The 24,219-nt window shown below is 37.9% G+C and overlaps 1 protein-coding gene across 3 annotated transcripts in view; it reads right to left on the bottom strand.

Moving 5' to 3' along the window:
• Positions 1-24,219, bottom strand: part of NBAS (NBAS subunit of NRZ tethering complex) — a 184,897-nt gene that overhangs the window by 44,107 nt on the left and 116,571 nt on the right. For all 3 annotated transcript variants that reach the window (XR_002418886.2, XM_005506848.3, XM_065055875.1), the window contains 5 exons: positions 22,956-23,066; positions 19,440-19,690; positions 17,324-17,658; positions 7,310-7,528; positions 6,858-7,060 (listed from right to left, as the gene is read on the bottom strand). Coding sequence is in view for 2 of the 3 variants with exons in the window: in XM_005506848.3 (XP_005506905.3) it covers positions 6,858-7,060; positions 7,310-7,528; positions 17,324-17,658; positions 19,440-19,690; positions 22,956-23,066 (1,119 nt within the window). In the remaining variant the exon portion in view is untranslated. The remainder of the gene's footprint in view (positions 1-6,857; positions 7,061-7,309; positions 7,529-17,323; positions 17,659-19,439; positions 19,691-22,955; positions 23,067-24,219) is intronic.

Genomic DNA, 24,219 nt, shown 5'->3' with positions numbered 1-24,219 from the left:
AAAAAGCTTCAAGTTTGTCATACACAGGTGGTACTCCAGCGAGACCTGGACAGGCTGGAGAGTTGGGCGGGGAAAAATGTAACGAAATACAACAAGAGAAAGTGTAGAGTCTTGCATCTAGGTAGGAACAGCCCCAGCTTCCATTATAAATTGGGGAATGACCTATTAGAGTGCAGTGTAGGGGAAAGGGACCTGGGGGTCCTGGTGGACAACAGGATGACCATGAGCCAGCACTGTGCCCTTGTGGCCAGGAAGGCCAATGGCATCCTGGGGTGTATTAGAAGGGGGGTGGCTAGTAGATCGAGAGAGGTTCTCCTTCCCCTCTGCCCTGGTGAGACCACATCTGGAATATTATGTCCAGTTCTGGGCCCCTCAGTTCCAGAAGGACAGGGAACTGCTGGAGAGAGTCCAGCGCAGGGCAACAAAGATGATAAGGGACTGGAGCATCTCCCTTATGAGGAAAGGCTGAGGGAGCTGGGTCTCTTTAGCTTGGAGGAGACTGAGGGGTGACCTTATTAATGTTTACAAATATATAAAGGGTGAGTGCCATGAGGATGGAGCCAGGTGCTTCTTGGTGACAACCAATGGTAGGTCAAGGGGTAATGGGTTCAAATTGGAATACAAGAGTTTCCACTTAAATTTGAGAAGCAACTTCTTTCTCAGTGAGGGTGCCAGAACACTGGAACAGGCTGCCCAGAGGGCACTCTGAAGACATTCAAGACCCGCCTGGACACATTCATGTGTAGCCTCATCTAAGTGTTCCTGCTCCGGCAGGGGGATTGGACTGGATGATCTCTTGAGGTCCCTTCCAGTCCCGACATTCTGTGATTCTGTGACTCTGTGATTAAGCAAGAGGAAAGCAGAATCTAAACATTAAGTTGCAGTTAATTAGAATTAGAATAAGGAAGTATTTTAAAAAGAAATCCAGAAAGATTGAAAGCTGGCATTCTTTTAACCTTAATATTGCCTTTACTGCCTAAAGATTAGAGAAACTAAAAAGAGATTACAGCTCATGAGACAAACAATCATGTCAAGTTTCCACAGATTGTTGCCTTGTTCTTTTCTTAATAATTAATGATTAGAAATAAGCAGCTACTAACAGAAACAAATATAATTAATGATGGATTAGTCTTCCACACACATTATATGCATGTTTTATACAGCCAAAGAGGATTCAGTGTTCACATCAAAACTCCTAGTTATGAGCCTTGTGTAATTACACTGATAAAGGCTTATTCTGATTTCAGTTCAGCTTCAGAAAAAGTGATGCATATTTAATCAAGTTTCTCAAACACAGTAAAGTACAAAGAATGCCTGAAAGGAGAATAAATTAACTTCATCTAATTGTTTTAACCTAATTACAGTATTTATTGAAAATACTTCATACTATCTTATTTCTCCAGCCTTATTTTCCTCTTTTTGTTTGTGTTTCCTCTAAATATCAGGAAAATAAGAAACAATATATTGTTGGTGTGATCATTCAAAGCTAGGGAAAAGGTCATAACACCAAACCACTGTTTCCATCAGAAATGCCATGAAGTTATGATAATCAAGTTACAAAATTACTCTGCATGACCCCTGCTCAAGTGAGATCACATAGTAAAAAACATGGTTGGTTGGTTTGTTTGTTTTCCTTCTAAGTTAGCTACCCAGTCTAATAAAGCTGGTTTTACCTTCTTCATGACACATTGGCCATTAAACAAGAACTCAATATTTCACCAAACCTTTTTTACTTCCAAAATTTACATAAATGCTATGCCCATTTGGACACCTAAGGTAAGAAATTTGGGAGCTGCAGATAAGGGAGACCATCATGCCTTCCCTGAATGTCCATCCATGAACATGCCTCCACTCAAGTATCAAGGAAAATCTCCAGTATATAATCCGAGTGATCGTAGGTAATGGATTAAATTGAATAATATATAAGTTTAATCAAACTACTATAACTATTTTTTTTCCAGAAGTTCACAATTTCTACTGAAAAGACAAAATTATTTTTGTTGATAGCAGCTGTTTCCATAGGCAAACAAGGACATGTCCAACACATATGTCATACAACGTATGCAGATAAGCTCTGCTGGAGAAATTTTACACATAGCAGTGTAAGAGTTTCTACTTTGAATTTTGTGTGCCAAAACTAGAAAGCCAAGGGAGATAAAAGGAATTAACAGAACTAGAAAATATTGCTCTGTATATTACAATATAGGTACCTAATATTAGGCAAATAACTGTGTTATATTTAACAAGAGGTCTGTTTCTGAGAAGGTGTGGTAGTTTTTATGTCTGTGATATCGTATGCTGTTGAAAAATGAGGCTAAAAATAACTTAATCTTTCATAAAGGTAATACTTTCAAGAAGGTTACTCTGCAATAGCCAGTAAATATACTAATAACAAAAGATATTTTAATGTGTTTGAAGGGGAGCTGTATTTAAGAAACCAAAAGAATCACAGAAGCGGTGAATTTCTGCTTCCAGGTAAAACACCGACAACTATCATAATTTTTCACATCCACAGGCCTGTTTCACTTATGGTTACAATACGTTAATTAGACTCCCTGTCACCATAGCTACAGAAAATCCAAGTTCAGTGTTATAACCTTAAAACTGCTGCTTTGGAGGTTAATTGTCAAAGAAGGAATTTTCCAACATGGTCTCCTTTGAAACTATTGTATAAAATAACCACACAGTGTAACTTATCACAGCTCCACTAAATAAACCTGAAGAGTTTTCCCTTGAAATGTTGCATTTATAGAGTAGTAGTTTGTCATTCCAGGTACACAAGCAAGACTACTTGTTTAATTGCAGTTTTTGCCCATTAACACTGAAATGCAACTATTGCACATTATAAGTCTTAATTTGTGTTCTGGTCTAGCTTGAAAGGTAACATCTGAGTGCAGGACAGAGATGCATCCATTTTTATTTGAAGTAACAACATGAATACCAGCAGGCTTAAGAGATGCCTAGCAACAACATTTCTTTTAATTGCTCCTTATATTTACAGCAATGCTACTTCATAGTATTAACTTCTTACTGAATTTCAGAATAGGAAGGATATTATTTCAAGTGTTTTCTATTTTATTTTATGCTAGACTTTACTTCATGTTCTTTACCATTGTAACAGACAAACTTTCCATAGGTCACTATCTGTTCGTTTATTATGAATGACATGATCTTCCCTTTCCCCTGAAAGAAGAGGGGAAGAAAATAGATAAAATTATATTGATCACATTAGGTCACATCACACACCAAAGCTGTTTATCTGAAGCTTCCAACTAACTCTCCCACCTTTGCCTCTACCATTTTCTCTGCATCCCCTTCTTTACTGGGCATATGCTGCATACGAGTTACTGGTCATGGTCTCAGCCCCAGAACCTTAAACCAACTTGCAGATATCCCAGCCCTGCAATGCATATAAAGAACAAATAATTCCATTCACAGAAAAAGTGTTGATAAGAAGCAGAGTAGAAAGAAGAATTTTAATAGGCTTCTCATATGCTGCATGTTAATGAGACTCATTACAGCTGAAATAACTGGACTTTGTGGGCTTTATGTCCAGATGCGTCACACGACTATATTCCAGTCAGAAACAGCAGGACAGTGATTATCTAAAGCCAAATATTCTTCATCAAATGGACAAACTCAGACAAGACAGACAACATTACTTGTGTTGCTGTGCAAAAGCTCTACCATCATTGAGGATACTATGAAAACTCTTCAACTGAGTGACAGGAAAAACCAATTTTCCGCCAAAGAGGATTGCAGGCACTTTGATAGGCTGCCTTCTTTTCATCTGAGCCACTTCAATCTGCTGTAATACACACATAATGCTGAAGAAACGGTAAAGCCATAGATTATTCTCCATGCTCAACTTGTTTCTCTTTTCCTGGTATGTCCATTCAGATCTTCCTGCCCACATAATTTTTCTGCATGCAGAACAAGACAAATTCTCAAAGTTTTTTCTATCTGAACTGGTATTGGAAGTGATAAACAGTGTGTAGCAACCCTCTAACAATGGAACACTCTCTTGTTGCATATATCCCTTTGGAACAGAAATAATTCAGAAGAGAGTTTTGTGAAAAGTTAAATGAGAAGTATCTGTTGATTTATCACGGATGATATAAAATTATCTTCTCTCTCTGCCTCTCCTTCCCCCACCCAAAAAGGAAAGTGGAAAATAAAATATTTCTATTGAAACCACTAGGTTAGAGAATCAGTGGTATTTCACTTGGAATATTCAGTACATGAGAGAACGAGCCAGTAGGAAGCAACAGGTAGCACTCAGCAACATTAAATCCAAGAGAGCTTCCTCAAACCAAAAAAAAATTCCTGATGAATTAATTTCACCTGACTGCAGAGAAAAACAAAACAACAAAAAAACCAAACCCAAACCTAAAATGAATACTTTTATGCTGCTCTGAAGGAGAAAGAGCACCAAAGACAGAAGGATTCTTAAGAGCTCATTGGTATTCTGTCAACAATGATGGAAGAAAAAAAGAAAAAGGTAAAAAGAAAAAAAAAAACACACCTCAGGCTCTCTCCATCCTGGGAATACAAATACTGACAAATACTGACAGGGATGTAGATGTAAAAATCCCAGAACTTCATTCTCTGCTTGCTGTCTCGAGAACTCAACATCTCATCTCTAGTCCAACTGCAATGGAGACTGAGTGCGCTCTCTGGGTAAGTTGTTCTGACAGGGAGCATCAAGACAGACACACAGATTCCATCGTACTAAGGCAAGGTCAGAGCACGGCTAATTCCTTGGTAGAAAAGAGGACAGTTTGCTCTTGTCCAGCTACAAAACCTTGTGGGCTTCCACATATCCTGCACCTTGTTAAAGAACAACGGCACGTTCACAGACTCATACATTTTCAATGTACGCTGGCCTTGTGTATTGACATGTGAGCCCCCAGACCACAACCCCGATCTCCTCACCACCCCAATAAGTATCTTCAGTTTTGCTGTGGCAGGAAAAAAAAAGTTGAACCTTAGAGGACATGCTGAAGTCTCACATTACATGCCAAAGGAATTTTAGAATCACTATGGCTACAAAAGCTGTCGAATCTTATCAAATCTTAAAAAAGGGTGTTACAAATGGGAAACTGAGTTAGAACTGAGCATAAACAAAAAAGAAAAAAAATCAAGCAATAACATCTTATTTCACTGAAATGCTTTGAAACACTGTGCTTAGCTTTCCCTCACCTCTGCTCACATCCTCACCATGTCTGCAAACATGTCCATAAGCAGGTGTTTTTAACAGTTCTGTATTCCCAGATATGACTAAATTCACCCAAATGCCAGACAAGTTAAAAGTTTCAACCTCAAACTTGTGATGAAAAGCCATGTCCCATCAAGGCTATAACCATGAAGTTCAGAGGCTGCAGGTAACCAAGCAGGCAGAACTTGTATGCAGGACTCTTCTCTCCTCTCTGGCCTACAACACAACTAGTACTGATGACATGTACCATGGCCACAGTAGGTTTAGACTGTTTCTCACAAGTGTTATGACTGTAATTTGGAAGCAAGACTTTAAAGAACGTATTCAACTAAAAGGTCATTGTATGGAAGTTAACACAAACCTTAAACTCACTGCTAAAAAGGCTCAGATGGTCAGCATCAACTGTATTTCATGTTCCTTGTGTCATCCATGTCTTGCCCAGATTTCAACAGAATTATTCAAGGACGTGTAAGTATAAACAGTGTGGAAGGTACTTGTTTTGCACTTTCTGTAATCCTGCCCTATTTCTCCATGATTTTAGAGTAAGACATGACTGAGTTCACTGGGGCCGCATGAACAGGTTGGTTATTTGTTTTGTGTCATGCCATGGAAAAGACAATCCATAAGGTTTGGGGCTGTGAATCCCAGAAAAAGAAGGAGACAAAGCCTTGTTTCTGGTACAGTGTGCAGGATGGCTCACAGTATGATGACACTAATAACAGCTAGAAACAGTAACAATAACAACACTGATAGCGTTGAGCAAAACAATCCCCTTTGTCACATCAGAAACCTATTTCTCTCCAAGAAGTTAGCAGTTTGGGGGGGTTCAGGGTATAATTTTAGGTGCTGTAGGAAGCAGAAGCGCTCACACTTGCAGTCTAATTTGGAGGTAGGGTGTGACACAAAGGAAGACGGAAAAAAAGGAGCAAAAACTCCAAGAAACATTCTTTACGAGAATAAAGAAGAAAAACGTATAGTCTGTATTTTAATGAGAGATAAACATATTTTTCAAAACCTTGTAAATAAAAACCAAGCAAACAACCAAACCAATCCACAAAAACAACTCCCAGAAGTACCCCAGAGTTATTCCAAAGATGAAAATTGTATTCTCCCTGTAGGAGCAGCTGTTGTAGCAGCAGCCACTGCTCGGCCTCTACTGTCCAGACACCTGCGTGAGAGACTCTCCCTTTCCAGCAAACACGCCTTTTGACTCTGTTTAGGGGGAAGAATCACACGCAATTGTAAATTTGCCAAAAATTCACGAGTGCACACAACATAGCGGAAAAATATTGTAAAGCCAACATTTCTAGCTGAAAAGCACCCTCCAGTGAATAGGATCAGCTCTGCGGCTTGCTTTGTTCATATTGCCCAGGCTTCCCAAACTCAAAAAAATATAACTGTCTTATCTGAATATCAAATTATAGGTAGACAGGAGCATAAATGATCCAAGAACTCGTTTCCTGTTACTGCCCAATTTTCTGCAAAATCCAGACATTAAAGGCAAACAAGTACTCACTACAAAAAAAAAGCAACCAGCCACACAAGTCCAACCCAACCAATTAAAAAAAAAAAAAATCAAAAAAATCAAACACAAACCCAGAAGAAATGTTTTGAGCTTATTTTGTAGCAATGTACTCACCTTAATATACATATAATATTTTTAATCGCACATTGGACAATATCCTTGGGAGAAAACCCCAGATCTCCAACAGCTACTTGTAACAACTGTTGTATCATGTCCAGGGGCTGACCGTCTATACACATAGCTACTGCTTGGTCATGGATTTTTTCTTTCTCTGATCTTGACAGATCATATAAATAGCCATACTTCTGTAGTGTATCCTGCGAACAGAGAATTTTTGAACACAAATCAGTGTACTCTTTATTTACAGGGCTGTATCATCCGGTCTTTCTTTCTACCAAGATTTAACATACACTACAAAAAAGAAAAGATTGATGGAAGTGAATTTTTAAAAACCAGATCAACAAAAACAGAGGTACAAAACATGAATAAAATCTGACAGAAGACTGATGTCCATCACTGCTAGTCATGGCAATACTCAAAAGAAGCATTTGATCGGTAATTATTACCTGTTCGCTGTTTTTCAAGGAAGTGATAAAACTATGAGTGAGTGTTTCCAGATGAGCAAGAGATTGCTGCAGGTGATTTAGAGTTTCTTCATAAGCAACACATGGGTTTTCAGCATCTTCCACGTCATTCTCAGAGGGTTTTTTTCTTGATTTCTCAGAAAGATGCTTGACTGCTTTAATAGCCTTCTTAGTCACTTCTATCCTGGCTTCAACTGGCAGCTGAAAAAAGATTACTCTATATTTAATCATTCATCATCTGTAAGCCACTAGTTGTAGTACAGCTGTGCCTAGAGGTCAGGTGGCTCCACTGCTCTACAGCACAGCAGAAAACTAAATTAAGTGTTTTATGAGAAACAAATTTTTTTCTTAATAGCCATTATTTAAAAAGGATACGTATTCCATTATTTTCTTCTGCTGTCCTTCCTTTTACTGATGTTGATTCCTGCTCATTTTAAAATATATGAAAGTTCTTTTCCCTAATAATATTTGTTTGGGGTTTTTTTTGTTTGTGTTTTTGGGGTTTTTTTGTTTGTTTGTTTTGTTTTTTTTATTCTGCACTGAGAGATGTCTGGGGATTGTTTTACAAGATTAACTGAAAAACTCAAATGCTGAAAATTATCTTAAGGTTAGTTTTGTCAGATTTTGATCAATGTTTAAAGTATCTCCTTAAGACCATAGTAAAACAGCAACAACCACGAACCAACCAAACCAAACCAAAACAAACAAACTGACCAAAAAAACCCCCAAAAACAAACCCAACAACAACAAAAACACACCCCAAAAAAACAAACAAAAAAAACCCCATAACAAAACAAAACAAAAAACCACCAGTATCAATACAGGCTGGGGGATGAAGGGACTGAGAGCAGCCCTGCGGAGAAGGACTCGGTGGTATCAGTGTATGAAAGATTGGACATAAGCCAGCAATCATAGAATTAAAGAATCACATAGAATTAAAGACTCCACCAGTTCCCTGGGCAGCCTGTTCCAATGCCTGACAACCCTTTCCAGGAAGAATTTTTTCCTAATAACCCATGTAAACCTCCCCCAGTGCAACTTGAGGCCATTTCCTCTTGTCCTATCACTTACCACTTTGGAGAAGAGAGCAACACTCTCCATGCTACAACCTCCTTTCAGGTGGTTGTAGACAGCAATAAGGTCTCCCCTCAGCCTCCTTTTCCCCAGACCAAACAGCCCCAGTTGCATCAACCGCTCCTCATCAGACTTGTGCTCCAGACCCCTCACCAGCCTCATTGCCCTTCTGTGAACTCTCTCCAGCACCTCAATGTCTTTCTCACAATGAGGGGCCCAAAACTGGACACAGGATTCAAGGTGGGGCCTCACCAGAGCAGAGTACAATGGCACAATCTCTTCCCTAGCCCTGCTGGCGACACTATTTATTCCTGATACAAGTCCAGAAGGCCAATCGTATCTTGGGCTGCATCAAAAGGAGTGTGGCCAGCGGGTCACGGAGGTGAATCTGCCCCTCTGCTCCATGCTGGTGAGACCCCACCTGGAGTCCTGTGTCCAGCTCTGGAGCACTCAGTACAGGACAGACATGGACCTGTTGGAGAGGGGTCAGAGGAGCCGCAGAAATGATCAGAGGGCTGGAACAGCTCTGCTGTGAGGACGGGCTGAGAGAGTTGGAGTTGTTCAGCCTGGAGAAGAGGAGGCTCTGGGGAGACCTTATTGTGGCCTTTCAGTACTTAAAAGGGACTTACATGAAAGATAGGGACAGACTTTTTAGCAGGGCCTGTTACAACAGGACAAAGGGTAATATGTTTACACTAGAAGAGGGGAGATTCATGCTAGACATGAGGAAGAAAGTTTTTACAATGAGGGTGAGTTTTCCCAGAGAGGTGGTCAATGCCCCATCCCTGGAGATATTCAAGGCCAGGCTGGACAGGGCTCTGAGCAACCTGATCTAGTTGAAGATGTCCCTGCTCATTGCTGGGAGGTTGAACAAGATGACCTTGGAAGGTCTCTTCCAACCCAAACTATTCTATGATTCTATGACGAAAGGGGTCATTATAATGTGTCAGAATGGAATTTAACACTTCAGAACGGAGCCTGGGCAGCTACCACAGATTCCCAAGCTTCCAGAAACCAAGAGTATGTTGGAAAAGGACATAGATGGAAATACTCTTTATACAGACAGTACTTGCAGCAAACTGTGCTTTTAAGTCATGACAGACACAATTTCAGCTATAAATGCAAAACAAAGTCTGAAATATTATTTTAAACATTAATGTATAATTCATTACTTTATAACTTCAAGTACAGTTTTTAAAGATGCAAGGTACTTTGTAATGTGTTGGAGTCTCCTCTGCCTAAACAACAGCATTAGGTTTTTCAGTTACTGGAAACTGGATAAAGACATAGAAATAATTTTAATTTTCAAGATGAAATACATAAAAATAGAAAACAAATCTTAAATCTGTATGACATATTGAAAAGGAAAGAGGCCGAATTACCACAGAAAGATGAAAATTAAACTGCTATAGCACTGGTCATATGAAAGTCAAATTGATGTTCATATCATGAATTAAACTATTTATTTATAAAGCCATTGAAAGCTTGATAATTATTACTTAGAAGAAAGTTTTATGGTCTGTATGCTTCTCCCCTCCATGCTCCCCCTAAAAACAACCAGTGAAAGATGCTGGGTTTACTCCTCTGTTTTCATGCTGTTGCTGCAAACCACAGTGTGCTCTACTGGATGTTTTTTAATGATAAAAGCAAAATAGATGGACATTATTGCAAGAGCCAAAAAAATTTGCCAGTATTAGCAGGGTAAATACAAAGGGTATTTTATTATTAAGTTCCAAACACAACTCAGTTCCATTCCCACCAAAAGTAATTAATTGTGATTTTGTTACTTTGAACAAGGTCTCCATATCAGGTTTTGCTCTAAGCGAGGAAAAAGTGATACTCTCCTCATCACCTCAAAATTTAACAGCCACAGATGGATTTATGTATCTGTTTTATAAACATGATAGAAGATGAAAGCAGCAACATATTTCATTTTTCCCCTTCTACTGTACATCCTAATGTTCAAAATGCAATTAAGAGATGCAAAAAGCAAACTATTTTAGTACTCCATCTAACTGTTATATCCTAGAGAACAGCGTGAATATACTGCCAGTTTAGATGTCATGATGCCATAAGCACATACAGAATAAAGCATTAGGAAAAAAAATACAGGTTCTTTCCCAAGACTAATTTAATTTTTCATTCATATTTGCATAGTGCAAAATGCAGCACTACTAACATATCATTTCTCTGGTTATTTTATTACAGAGCATGAATGGCTAACCTCCATACTTCTAGTCAGCTTCAGTAATGAGACTGGGTATCATGCCCATTGATAAAAAAGAGTAGCTTAGGGGCCAGTTCAATCTTTGTTTGCATGTGGAGATTTCTTTTCTAAAGCTTTTACAGTTTAAAAAGATTTTTAATTCTATAGGCTATAATGTGGAATGAAAAATCCTCAAAATCTGTTTTCTTTCATTTTCAAATCAAGAAACATCACATACTATTTCAGATTTCACTCCTCAGGGTAAGAACTCATTTCAGGATCCAATTTCCTGCAGAATACATAAGTATTTCTTAATAAAGTATTGTACAAGTAACATTCACTTGCACATGGAGATGTTGACCGTGCCACTCTCATTGCCAGTGACTGGCATGCAACTTTGAGACGATGGAAACAGGCCCCCTCCTTTTACTGCCACAGGAACCTGGGATCCCAGTAACACTGAAACACAGAATGGGTGAGCTTGGAAGGGACCTCTGGAGGGCACCTGCTCCAAAGCACCTGCTCAAACAGGACCACCTACAGCCAGTTGCCAAGGAGCATTCCCACGTGGCTTTTGAATATCTCCAGAGTGGGAGACTCCACAAACTCCCTGTGCAACCTGTGCCAGTGATCAGTCACCCTCATAATGAAAAATGTTTCCTGATGTTCAGATGGAACAGTTTGGCCCAGCTCCCATCTCTGCCACTAAATCCCAGCTTTATATATTCCATCAACTAAATGTCATGTAGCCACAAGCCAACCAGATAATATAGAATGAAAAGTAAATTACATTAGTTAATTCAGATGTAGGTTAAACAGTTATGGAATAACAAAAGCTTGTTCCCAGTTTCCATTGCGGGGAGGTGGGACAGAAAAAGAAGAGCAAAAATCAATAAAACTTGTTGACTGAGATTAATATAGTTTAATACATGAAGGAGAGAGGTAAAAAATGTTAACAAACCGAAACTAAGCGATGCAAAGGCAATCACTCACCACCTCCCACAAGCAGACCAATGCCCAGCCAATCTCCCAGCAACAACCATCTTGGAGGACACCCACCGACTCATTTCTTACTGCTGAACATGATGTTATAAGGCATGGAACGCACCTTTGGCCAGTCCAGGTCAGCTGTCCTGGCTGTGCCCCCTCCCCACTTTTTGCCCACCTGCAGCCTACTAAGGGCTAGAGTGTTGATATAAAGAGAAAGCCTGGACACTGTGCAAGCAACAGCCAAAACGCTGGGTGTTATCAACACTGTTTTAGTCACAACTCCAAAGCACAGCCTCATAGAGGCTGCTATGAAGAAACTCCATCCCTGCCAAACTCAGTACAGTTCATATGGAGATCACTGTAAAAGTTTTAATGCATGTAAGGAACTAGCTAAAGAAAATACATTATTCATGAAGTTTCCCATTATGCAGTCCTGAAGTAGATATAATTAAAATAACTACATTAATGGCAAGGCACCATGAAGTATCTAACAATGTACTAGAAAAAGAGGTACTGTCAATACTACAGCAGAAAACAAGGTCAGACAAAACAAAACAACTGAACTGGGGCATAGTGATACAAAAGTGATAAAAGGAAGCCAAGTAATTCAAAAGGTAATATCTGAATGCAGTCATGCTATGCAAGAACACTATTAACACATTTCTTGTACATCTTCAGGCAATGTCATGTCCTGTCTTTTTCCTTAGCATTTTATACAGCATTAAGAAATCAATCAGCCAGACAAAAGATACTGAACATTACTTTGGGCTTTTTTTTTTTTTAAACCGAGCTTTTTTTATACAATTATTTCAAATGCCATTTAAAGTCATTAAAATCGAAAGATAAAATGATGCAGGTTAATATTCAGCTGTAACAGGTTCCCATTCCACACCTGTTTGGTGTGTGGTCAAATGTGGACATTGTGTTCCTGCTTAAGCAAGAAGAAAATGGTTAAAAAAGCATTACTGACACAGAGAAGAGTCAACCTTTCCATTAAAAACATCAAGTTGAAAGCCAAGTTCGTTCTTTGCATCAGAAGCTGGAGAATAAGTTGGATGGAATAGTAAACAAAAAATGTCAGCCACAGTTTGAACAAATGTGGCCAAGCCTATGGAAGAGCCTGTGTACAGAAAATTTCAACTTCTCTTTCTCTATAGAAGACCTACCTGATGATACCGTTGCTTGTTATTCTACTTTTGCTGTCTAAAGCTAGAGTCTTTTCTTCCTAATCAATATATTGTGCCCATCCCCATTTGTGGTGTGTGCTCAATAACGAAAACACAGCAATTAAAAAAGTAATTGTTTTCAGCTGTGGTTTTGTTTTTGGGTTTTGTTGTGCTGGGATTTTTTTTCAGAGTACTGTTAATCAACAAAGATCAGGGCAACGGCCTATGAGCTCTGAAACAGATGGTTCTTTGTAGTTATAACTATAGCACAAGGAACGAAATGCTGGCAACAAAGGAATAAAAAATAAACCCCAAATTACGTAAAATGCTTCACACAGATCACACAAAAGGGAATAAATGGGAAATAATCAAGATAAAAAAGTTGATATGATTATTACTATAATGTAATTAAGAATCTATGAAGTCAGCATTACTTAAAAGCAAACAAGGCTCAAAATGCATGCAAAAATATAAGCAGAAGTTCCACTGAAGTTTTGGACTATCTCCCTTTTAGGGAGAAATCTGTTCAATACATGCAAATAGCTTTTGTGTGCCACTACAGAGGTGGACTGAATTATTATTTACTCAGAAAAACTTGAAAAGCTATTCAGAAATAAAAACGTTCCTAAGTAGAAGTGTCACCCTCCCACTGCTTGCGGCAGTGAGCTGCTGTGGCCAAAAGATCAATACCTCAGACCTTCAGTGTGTGAGGAGGGTACTGATGAGTAAAGGACTTCACCTGTTTCATTTACCACAAACACAACAGGAATATTGCATCAGTCTCTACTTTCTTCAACTTAACGGGGATGCTGGATCCAAAGAAAAGCTGTGATAATAACGCAAGAACTGGGAAAAACAGAAAAGAAAGAAAAAAAAGAGAGCAGAAACCTTCACAAGGTCAGTCTATTCAGGTTATCAAAGCCAAGCTTAAGCTGCCTCTGCTGAATGTCTGACTGTGGAAGTAAATTTTGATGAATACCTCTTTAATACAGCAGACAAAAGGTCTATAGGTGGAATTTCGAAACTAGAAAAATTCAGCTTAGCAAAAAAAGGCATTTTTAAAAAATAAGCTGTGAATAATTAGCTGCTAGAGCAATCAAGGATTACTCTGGATTCACCGGTTACCCTTAACTCCTCAAAAAATGTAAAACACATCCTAAAGGATATGATGCAGATCAACAAATATTAGAAGCAGTCTGACTTGTCTCACATAGAATATACAGTACATTAACCATACTACTTTGGGTCTATGATTTACTGAAGTCCCACTACGATGCATTTCTGCTCACACAGTTCCCACCATCCAATGTCACCACATCTCTGAACACTTAGGGTTGGGGAACTGAATCTCATCTTCCAGGTAGTAACTATTTCCTAATGATTGCAAGAAACATGGGAGAAAAGAATCTCTGAGCTCTGAGAGCCAAGAGCATCTGAAATCTCACCACACTCTAAACCACAGGTTCACGCTACAACATTAGCTGCCCTTTCACAAGTGCAAATTCCTCATCCATTTCTCCAATTTAGACATTCTCTCAAGTCCTTTGCCCAGTCAAGCGCTGCTCATTCATTCACCTTCTTATTCAGTCACTGCTGGCCCAACTCCTTGGAAAGTTAATTATCCTTCAATTTTCAATACTACCTCCTTCCGTTCAGACGTGATTTACTAGTAGGACAGAAGGAGCAACAATGCACTTAACAGCAACAGCACCTTCACACCATGTAAATGCAAACTACTTCTCTACGTGACCAGGAAGAAGATTCTGTAATGTTAATACATCAGACCTCTAGTTGCCCTCTCTTGTTTACCAACCATGCTGTAATTATTGACATTACACACAAATGCAGTGTCTCACACTGAAATATATTTTTAAAAAGAAAAAAAGAGCAAATTGAAAGAGATAGGTGAACTTCTCACTAAGAATGAGAAGTTGCAGAAGTCAGCACTAAATCCCTGTGTTTTCGTTCCCTTTGGTACAATTACATATTCTGCTCCCAGGTTCTCTGTCATATCAAGGGACACAGAAGCAGAAGCAGCTTCTTATTGCTTTTTTGGCCTGTCACCTGCCTCTGCTTACTACTGCTGATATATTGAAAGGGTGGGGGATAATATGACGTCTGCTTCCTAAAATCCCACATCATGACAACAGCACTGGTACCCTTGAAGTTCAACTCATGTAGCCTCTGCTGCTATGTAGCGTAGCACTACCCCTCATCACTCGAGACCCTTCTTGATCACTTCTGACCAAGAAGGGCTTTTAGATGGAAATGCTGTTCCACAGGGATAATGATGGAGTGTGTTTCATCACCTCACTGGACGACTCCATCTCTCCTTCCCCCCTCTCCTTTTGTAATTCTGAGTGGGTGGGAAGGGGATGGTCTGTGTGCAGCAGTTGTTTTTTTATCTTTTTTTTTTTTTTTTTTTTTTTTTTTTTTTTTTTTTTTTTTTGCAAATGGGGAAGGAGACAATTCACCTCTCAGCACTCCTAAAAAACCTGCTTACACTATCTCGCTTTAAGCTTTCTCTCAAGGTCCACTTCAGTTTACCACAAATTTTCTGTGTGTGAGAAAACTCAGCTGTCTTAGTGACAACACAGATTACTTGATCATAACTACCATGTTTTTTTTGCGGCATTTCCATGAAATACAGAAATGCGCATCTGTTGTGGGAATGGGAAACCGATATAAAAAGTACTTGGCCATAGAACCGGGCTGGGAAGAAAGTGCTGAATTAGTGATTGTAAGAATGATCACATGACCAGTGTAGTCTCAGAACAGGATAAAATTTTAAGTAAAAAGTGCAAGCCAAAAGGCAGTTTTTATATATCTGAAGCATTTTTCACAGCAAACTTAGAGGAAAGAGATGTCTGAGCAATGTTTCCAGGTTCTACAACCATCATTTTTCATTGTACACTTCCACTTGAAAATTGGATGGGATCCTGATGCAAAACTAGCTGCAAACTGGTGAAACAGCTGTTTCATTCCCAAACCCAGTGAAGTAGACACACTAAATCAGCTGATTTGACCAACTGTTTCAAACACTTCTTGAGTATCCTTCATGGCCACAAAGCTAACAGATTTCTGCTATAAAAGTTCTGCTTGGCCACCAGCCACAATAATCCTGTCATCAATATTTCCTCCTCACCTTAAGAGAGTAGAGAAACTGTATTAGAATCCTGAACAGAAATAAAGAAAAATAAAGAGCGTGTTTCAAAACACATCCAATAGTGGAGGCCAGCCATCACCTCCCTGCACCATTCACCTGGAATAAATGAGAAATTATCTTGAAATGCTCAAGATATATTAATAGCAAGAGTTTCAAGTATTTGCCAGCATCGATCATACATGAGGACAGTATTTCCTTCTCATCAGATGACAGTCAGCCCCTGGCTGCCCCAGTCCATGGACAGGTCTGGCAACCGAGATCTCAGGATGAGTGTCAGGATTTCCCGATAATCATGAAACACTCAGTACGATCACGTGATAAAAAGGTTCACAACACCTAAACAAGACAGTGGTTCTGCTGAACAGGCTTAAGAGACAGCTGATGGAATCAGCGATAAAACATGTTGGTTTAGCATCACAACGAGATCACAGCACAAATCTGGAGCTGGCAAAGCTTTTCATTTTCCAAGGATTTCAAAGAATTTTTTTTCCACCAAATTCTGGTATACATACAGGTTAGATGGGCTCTAATAAATTTATACTGATATTATGGGAACACTAAAGCAGTATCCAAAGAGGAAACAAATTAAAATTCATATCACTGAACATGGTGAATAAACACCTCTGGAAAATGAGCACAATCCAGAACAGGGAAGATAATGACACAAAAAAACCCACAAAACACCTGCTCTTTATCAGTTTTTTTGTTTCAGATGAAGTTAGTGAAGACATCTCAGGATCTTTTAATAAGGAAATATCTAATAAATCTCATCTCTTTCCTTTTTGTGCTTGGCAGTAAAGGTATGTAAGAAAGCACAGGTAAAACCTTATGTTAGAAATATCCTCATAAGTAGGTTTCACTGGGCAAAAAGAAACTGCAGATCTGCCAATACGTGTTACAGACGTGAAAGCACGCTCTTTCAATAACAGGCTTTCAGCCAGATGGAGATTATGACAGAGTTTATCATTTATATTATTACAGTGCCTAGAAACCATATGCATTGCCCAGAACACTTCTCTGTGGAGTATCCTACTCAGAATGCAAAAACCTGCTACTAAACACCAGCCTGCGGCACAATGAATTTTAGGATGAGTGCAAGTAAAATAAATAAATACACAAGAAGAATATCTTATTCTCTGCTGAACCAGAATACAGAGACTTTGGGATTCCACCAAAAACTCTTATCCAGAGAGCTAACTCCTCTAACTGAATAAAAATCTGTTTTTATACTCGCAGGTATAAAAGGAAGGAGTAGGCAGAGGAAGACAGGTTTATGAATTTATCTTTAAAAACTGTAAAATGAAGAATGTAAACTTTGCTGAGACTTTCACCTTCATAGTACATTCAACTATGCTTCACCTGAGGCCTCAAATTCTTTAAATATATCTGCTTACCTTTGTGACAGCTCTTGAGGAAAAGGTAATTTCATCAATAAAAGTGACAATATCAGCTGGATCAAGTCTATCGAAGTACTTTGAACACATATCATATGCATGTAGCCACTCCTCCATGGTCTCTGGTATTTTTTTAATGAGATGCTGATCACCATTCCAGAAAAGCTTTTGTAACCAGACAGTATAAACAGAGCTTGGTGACAGCACGCTGCCATCATTTTTAGGAATTTTGTGAGCCAGTTTGGAAATAGATAAGATATTTTGACTTGTAAGGATGGGCTCCAGCGTTTCCAGAGGGTTTTCATTTTCATCTGTTAGCTTTTTGTAATTAAGACCTATTGACACAAGGAGAATGAGGCAAACAAAATAAACGTTATTCATAGTTAAATCTACTAAAACTCTACATTTTTTGTGTAAAACAATCATTACTAAAGCAGTATCTGCAGAACCAGAAAGACTCCCCTCCCTCTCCTTTGACAATCATACATAATGACAGACTGGGGAGGAAGACAGGTTTGTGTACAGGTAATGCTGGGATTTTATGATGTCCTGATGCATGTGAAATCTCTCACTTCCTGGAACATATTTTAACATTACATATCCATACAAACTAAAAAAGTAATTCTCAAAGAAAAAATAATATGTATATAGTACACAGAACTGTGCTACTATGTTTTTAATATAAAGCCAAGAAAAGCCCAAGCACCTCAAGACATAAGTCTTTAATAATTAAAAAAGATGAATTCTGGTCAGGTAACAATTGGTACTTGGCAAAAATACAAGGCACTAACCACAAGTAAAATAAATTAGGTCAACTAGAGACAGAACACACAAATACATTTACCTGAATAACTATATAATACAAGAGTCCTGTTACTACTTCGGTTCCCACAGGGAAACTCTTGCAAATTATCCTAGCAATAACATAATATTTCTAGGAACAATACTATTTTATTCTCTAAGCATATAAATCCTAAGACAACCAACTTCTATTGTGATGGTTTTTCTCCTATGCTTAGGGCCTGCAACCTCTACAAACACTTTGATGTTGTTCTTTGCCTAAGATCTATGAATATGCTCAACACTGAGAATTTTAATTGTGTGATACAATAGATTTAATTTTTCACTGTACAAAGTGACTAATTTATGTCTGATGTATGGTTCTAGGACTTCTTTTGGGGGGTGGAGGGGCAACATTTAAAAACAGCTTTGAAGGGAAACAGTAACTTCTTGTCAGATTTTTCTTTGACAAGAATCACAGAACTCAAGTGTTTAAACACATCAATAAGAATTAAAGGCAATTCCTCCACCTCCAAAATATACTGCCTTCTTTTTCTTCCTGCAACACATGAATTCATATGCACAGTCTCTCAAGCTTCTGCAGCAAAGTTAGTGTCTGACACACGTGAGGTTCCAGTATTGAACAAGTAATTCAGCCCCACGGCAGGTCATCCCATACAGTGTGTATTTTTCATTTTGAAGCTGGATTTGGAGTTATTCAACTGAAATTCAAGATACTGCTGACACTTGACTAACAAGCAAATTGAAACTTGTGTTCAAAATTTCAGAGTGCTTTCCAGCAGTTCACTTTTGAGGCATTGTCTGATAATGTAGGAGGACAAATAATGTTGTAGTTTTGCTAAAGTAAAAGGTAACACCAACAATAAAACATAAAATAAAACTACCCTCTACTACAAACAAACAGAACACTTAAAGTTCCTAATATACTATGTAACTCAGACTTTTCAAAGGTAAACTGTCTTAAATTCTTTGAGAATATTCATGTTAAACTTGCAGTGTTAAAAAGCATGCTCTAGGAGGTCTGTATTTTTTCCTTAAAAATTCACTATGAATCACTGCCAATAATTTTAACTTGTATCACCAACCCTGCTTTAAAATATTTTTTGCTTGCTGTGATAAACCAAATTTCCAGTAGTACAAAGAGAAGAAACTTACTCCTACAAGATATGACTAACCTACTAAATCACTTCATCTGATACGCTCACTGAAAAAAAGCTACCTGGAGACTATAAACTAGATAAGCACAACCGCGTCAACACTCACATAAAAGAATAATAAACACAGCTATGAAGAAAAGAAATAGGAACTCTCCTACCTGGTGCAACTGCTTTGAATTTTTTCAGGAGTCGGATGTGAGTTTCAGGTTTAAGAGGATGCTTCACCACTTCCGAGCAACCACAGTTTTCAAGGAGTGTAAAGTAATAAAGCAACCGCTGGTGATCTCTGCCTTCAATGCTTGGGTAAACGTATTTAGCCATGTGTTCATGTAAGGTTTCAGGACTGGTTTTCAAAGTCTCAAACAGACCAAGGCTTTGTGCTCTTTCTTCTATTTCCACTGTTGACAACCTGCATTTAGAAATAATTTTGGCTTTAAAGGTCTGGACAAGCCACGAAAGACTCTTCAGCTGTGCATTTGGGAGACAGGACAATACTTCGTTTAAGGGTCAACTTTGTAAGACATTTTGAAAGAGTAAATAGTAATTCATAAATATTTAGATGGTTGTTATTCTCCAAAAACAAAAGCTAAGGAGTGCTTTTATTTCCTGATCTGTTGACTTGGACATGTAGATTAAGGTTTGTGAACATTGATGTGGGATTCAAAGCAGCATCTCAGATCTCTAAGCATACCTATATGTAAAAGTAGACATATGTCCCAAGTATGTGTACAGGAAGCCTTTTAGAACAAAACAACACAAACAAAAACCTCACAAACAAACAAACTTATATTTGAATGATGCTAGAAATTCTTATTGCCCAATTTTAAGTTCGCTCAATCTATTACATTCTATTTTCTGTAGTCAATGAGGACCTATGCGTGCTTTGAGATATTATCACTGAAAATTGGCTCGTGTTCACTGGTTAATCTGTTTGACACTATTATTCATGCTTAGCATATTTCATTTGACAGTTTTATCAAGTTGCTTCTCAAACTGTCATCCATGAAAGCTTATGAAAATACCAGCATGTCTTGGGTTGACCTCAGCCAGTCTCCCAGTCTCACCGCTTCAGGAAATTCTTTTCCCGAGCCTTTTGAAAAGAATACATTAGCTCTTTCACAGCACGTATCCAGACACCTCCAGCTGACTGCAGAAAAGACAGCTGAATGCAATCACTCCTTTCTTCCTCAGCTGGGAGAAAAATGGGTGCATATCAGGTGAGCTTCTTCTCAAGTTTATACCTTTCTCAACTGAAAGTTTTACCTAAAATCTGACGAAAGAAGTAAGCTACAGATGACTATCACCTTGACTCTCCCCAGAGTCCAATCATATGCCACATGAGGTGGTACATTTCATTTGGAAATCTGATGTCTTCTAAACCCATTTGATTTTCTTCTGCCTTTAAATTGATTAAATTAGAATTTCAACATCACTTTTTCCTAAGTATAAACGCCACATGTAAGTTAGTGTTTCTCTTTGATATCCAAGTAAAATATATTCCAGTTTCATTCTTAAAGATGATTTTCTTACAGCAAATACTACAAACACAACCTTCTCTCAGCTTAAAAATGTTTCTCTGATTTCTGAGGGAGAATAAGTTATTTTTGAACTATTTTTACATCTAGAATGTAACCCAGTTAATTCTCTAAGTTCTTGTTGTCAAGTGTTCTACCTTATTAATGGAAATAAGTACAATATTAATGGAAATAAACCATCAGTCACTCTTAGCATCAGATAAAACAGCCACTTGGATCTGATGTATTTCAAAAATGTAATCTGAACAGATTTTTCTGTCCAGACCCAAAGTTCAAACTAAATGCTAGATGGACATGAAATTATACTAACAGGATCTACAGAAGTTTGCCATGTTTTTGGGGTGGGGCTGGTGGTGGATATGAAGGGTTCATCATGCTGTTCAGAAAGATTCTTGAATAATAGATTCTGTGACAGGCAAACATTAAATTTCCTGTTGCTTATATAATCAAATGCATTTTTTTGGATTTCTGGTAATCAAATGTGATCTAATAAAAAAAAACGCAATTCTAAACACTTTTCATTACTTAAATTCACAGCATAAAAGAAAAAGATGTGCTATTTATTGGTCAACAAGTAATCAAATAAATAGTTAATACAAACTATGCAAGTGCTTCTCCCTATGTAAAGTGGCTTATAGAAATACTGCATATTTGGTTAAAGAGATTAAGTCTTAGAATAAACTTCTTTTCAATTCAGAATGAATGCATAACGAGACATGCATTATTAATGCCATAATCCCAAGACTAAAATAGACTGTAATGGCCATATGCTGTCAATCAACTTTAAAATGAGATTATGATACAACAAAAACATACTCAGCAGCATATTATGCTATTATACATCAATTTTCAAGAGGTTTTTTGAATTTCATTAGGGAAAAGGTTGTTACTTTGTACATCAGTGATTTCAGAATTCTATGAATACTAACTCATGGAGGACAAGAACAAAGAAAACGACAGAAATCTGTTGCAAAATACCTTAGGTATTATTCTAGTCCCAGAGAAGTCAGCTGGCTCTTTCACATTCACCCCAGTGTTGCTATGTTTATATCCTGACTGTCTCTTTTGTTTAAAGCACTAAATAATTTAGCAGCATCAAAATTTAGAGGGTATGACTCCTCTGTTTTCTGGAGGAAGCAAAGAAAATCTCAGAATGCTATTTCATCTTCTCAGATCTTGCACCAGCACCTATCAGACTTTGTTTTTTATGCCTCATGTTTTATAAAACGTTTTAATGCTTTCTAATTAATAGTTAATGTTAAGAGAGGTACAAATGCTGCTGCAAGCTAAAGCTGCTTTCACAATTTAAAATTTGAAACAAACTAGACTAATTTGATCATGTCTGTCAGAACAGTAGATAAGAGCTGCTGTATTACACAGGGGGCTCTACATCACTGTCGTCTGAGCGCACTATTCAGGCAAGCAGCTCAGTCTTTCATCAAATGGCTTTATTCATCTTTCAGTGGGCAAAAAGTACTTGTCTTACTGACAAGATGTCAAAGTTAAAAAAAAAAAATAAAATAAAGAGGGCTTGGAACCAACTATGGAACAGAAACAAAAAGCATCCCTCTCCTTATGCTCCCACCAATGCCCCGTCTATTCTGCCAGAATCTTGTAGGCTGGAACAGTTCCAAAGAAACAGTTTTAAAAAAAAGTGCTTCTATAAAAAACTGAAACCGAAATGAATAGATAATAATATGAATGGAAAGCTCCAATATATTAATTTCCTTTGCTATTATGTAGAAGAGAGATCAATAAACAGCTAAGTTTGGGGTTTTTTTAAATCATTGTATAAAAACTATTAAACTTCAAGACATATTCCAAGAGGCTGTTAAAATAAGATAAGTTGTTATTGGAGAAGAGCACTAAGCATTCAAAGCCATTGAAACCTAAACACGGAAACAAACTCAGAAGAACAATAAGACACCGATGGACTATATCCTTGCTTGTAACACCTATTTTCATGGCCAGTTACAAAAGCATCACATGGTAGAGACAAAAATTCCCAAAGTATCACAACACAAGAAATACGGAAACACAAACCAAACTGTACTCCCAATATACTTCAATTTTCTCATAGGTTAGCACATACTACTGTGTAAAGAAATTGTATGTGTATTTGCAGGGGAGACAACTTACCCACTGTCAGTGAACAAAAATTCCAGATGGGTCATATAAACCTCCCAAAGCGGAACACTGTATCGCTGAGCCAAAGAGACAGCAATCTTGTAGACATTTTCTTCAAGTGTTCTTAGAGGAGAGACATGAAAGGAAAGAAGGAAAAGTTACACTAAGCCCCTAGAAGGGGCAGAAAACCCTACGGATTAGAGAACAAATCCTCCCCGTTCTTTTTATTCTTTTGTCATTTACAAACATAGCTCTATACTGTATCTTGATCCATGCTAAACAAGGCTGACAGCTGGAGTCTACGACTTTCTTGCCACTGTAGGTGCAGAGCTGACATATCCATACACCTCAGTTCTGATTTTTAGACACTCAATCCAACATATCATTACATTCCACTGTGACAGATACTGTAAAGTTAAAATAAGATATACGATGCAGAGTAGAAAAGCAAAATGCCAAGAAAGAACATAACGTTAAAAACCTTCACAATCAGCTATCAGAATAGCCTTTGCATTGTAACTATTGCTATAGTAGTTAAAAACCCACACACGCATGTAAAAAACAAAAACAAATGATAAAAACAATGACAAAATCCACAAGTAGTGATCTGGCAAACCCTGAAAAATATTAGGCACTTTACGCAGAAAGACACGTATGCAAAGTAAAGGGGGAATAAGACACGTATTACAATTAAAAGAAACATATTTTAAGATAAATAAAAGTATGTATTGAAACACATTGAAGAAGAGGAAGACAAAAAATTCCACACACTATCCTGCCTCTTCTATTCCAATGGCCACAGCACCTTCCCTCTGATTTTCCAGCACGGCAAAGAGCCTGAACCCAATCTCTTGAAACTAGACTCAACACTTCAACACAAACAGATGCTTTTAAGGCAGCAAGCAATGATGTGTGTGCAAGAGGACGATGATCTAAACTTTTTCAAAAATACTCAGTAAGACTCACGTGATCTTTTAGAAGAAGATGTTCTATTATATTTTTTTACTTTAAGAAGTACCACGACAAAATGACATTGTAAATTCCAGATTAGTAGCCACAGTTTGTGCAGGTTGTCACACAGTACATAAAAGCAGATCTCTTTTTAACCAAGGATATACAACACCTGTTGTCAAATCACAATACATGTAAACTTACATTCCTTTGCATTTTTGAGAAATCATTTCATGTGCTGTCCAGACAAGGATTACTAGTTAGAGTGAAGATTGATGCAAGAACTGCACAGTGAGTAAGCCACTGGCTAAGGGGAAGAAAACGG

The sequence above is a fragment of the Columba livia genome, chromosome 3 (assembly GCF_036013475.1).
Source record: "Columba livia isolate bColLiv1 breed racing homer chromosome 3, bColLiv1.pat.W.v2, whole genome shotgun sequence".
NCBI lineage: Eukaryota > Metazoa > Chordata > Aves > Columbiformes > Columbidae > Columba > Columba livia.
Note: the sequence above shows the minus strand (reverse complement) of the source record. Positions and strands in the feature narration are given on the sequence as shown.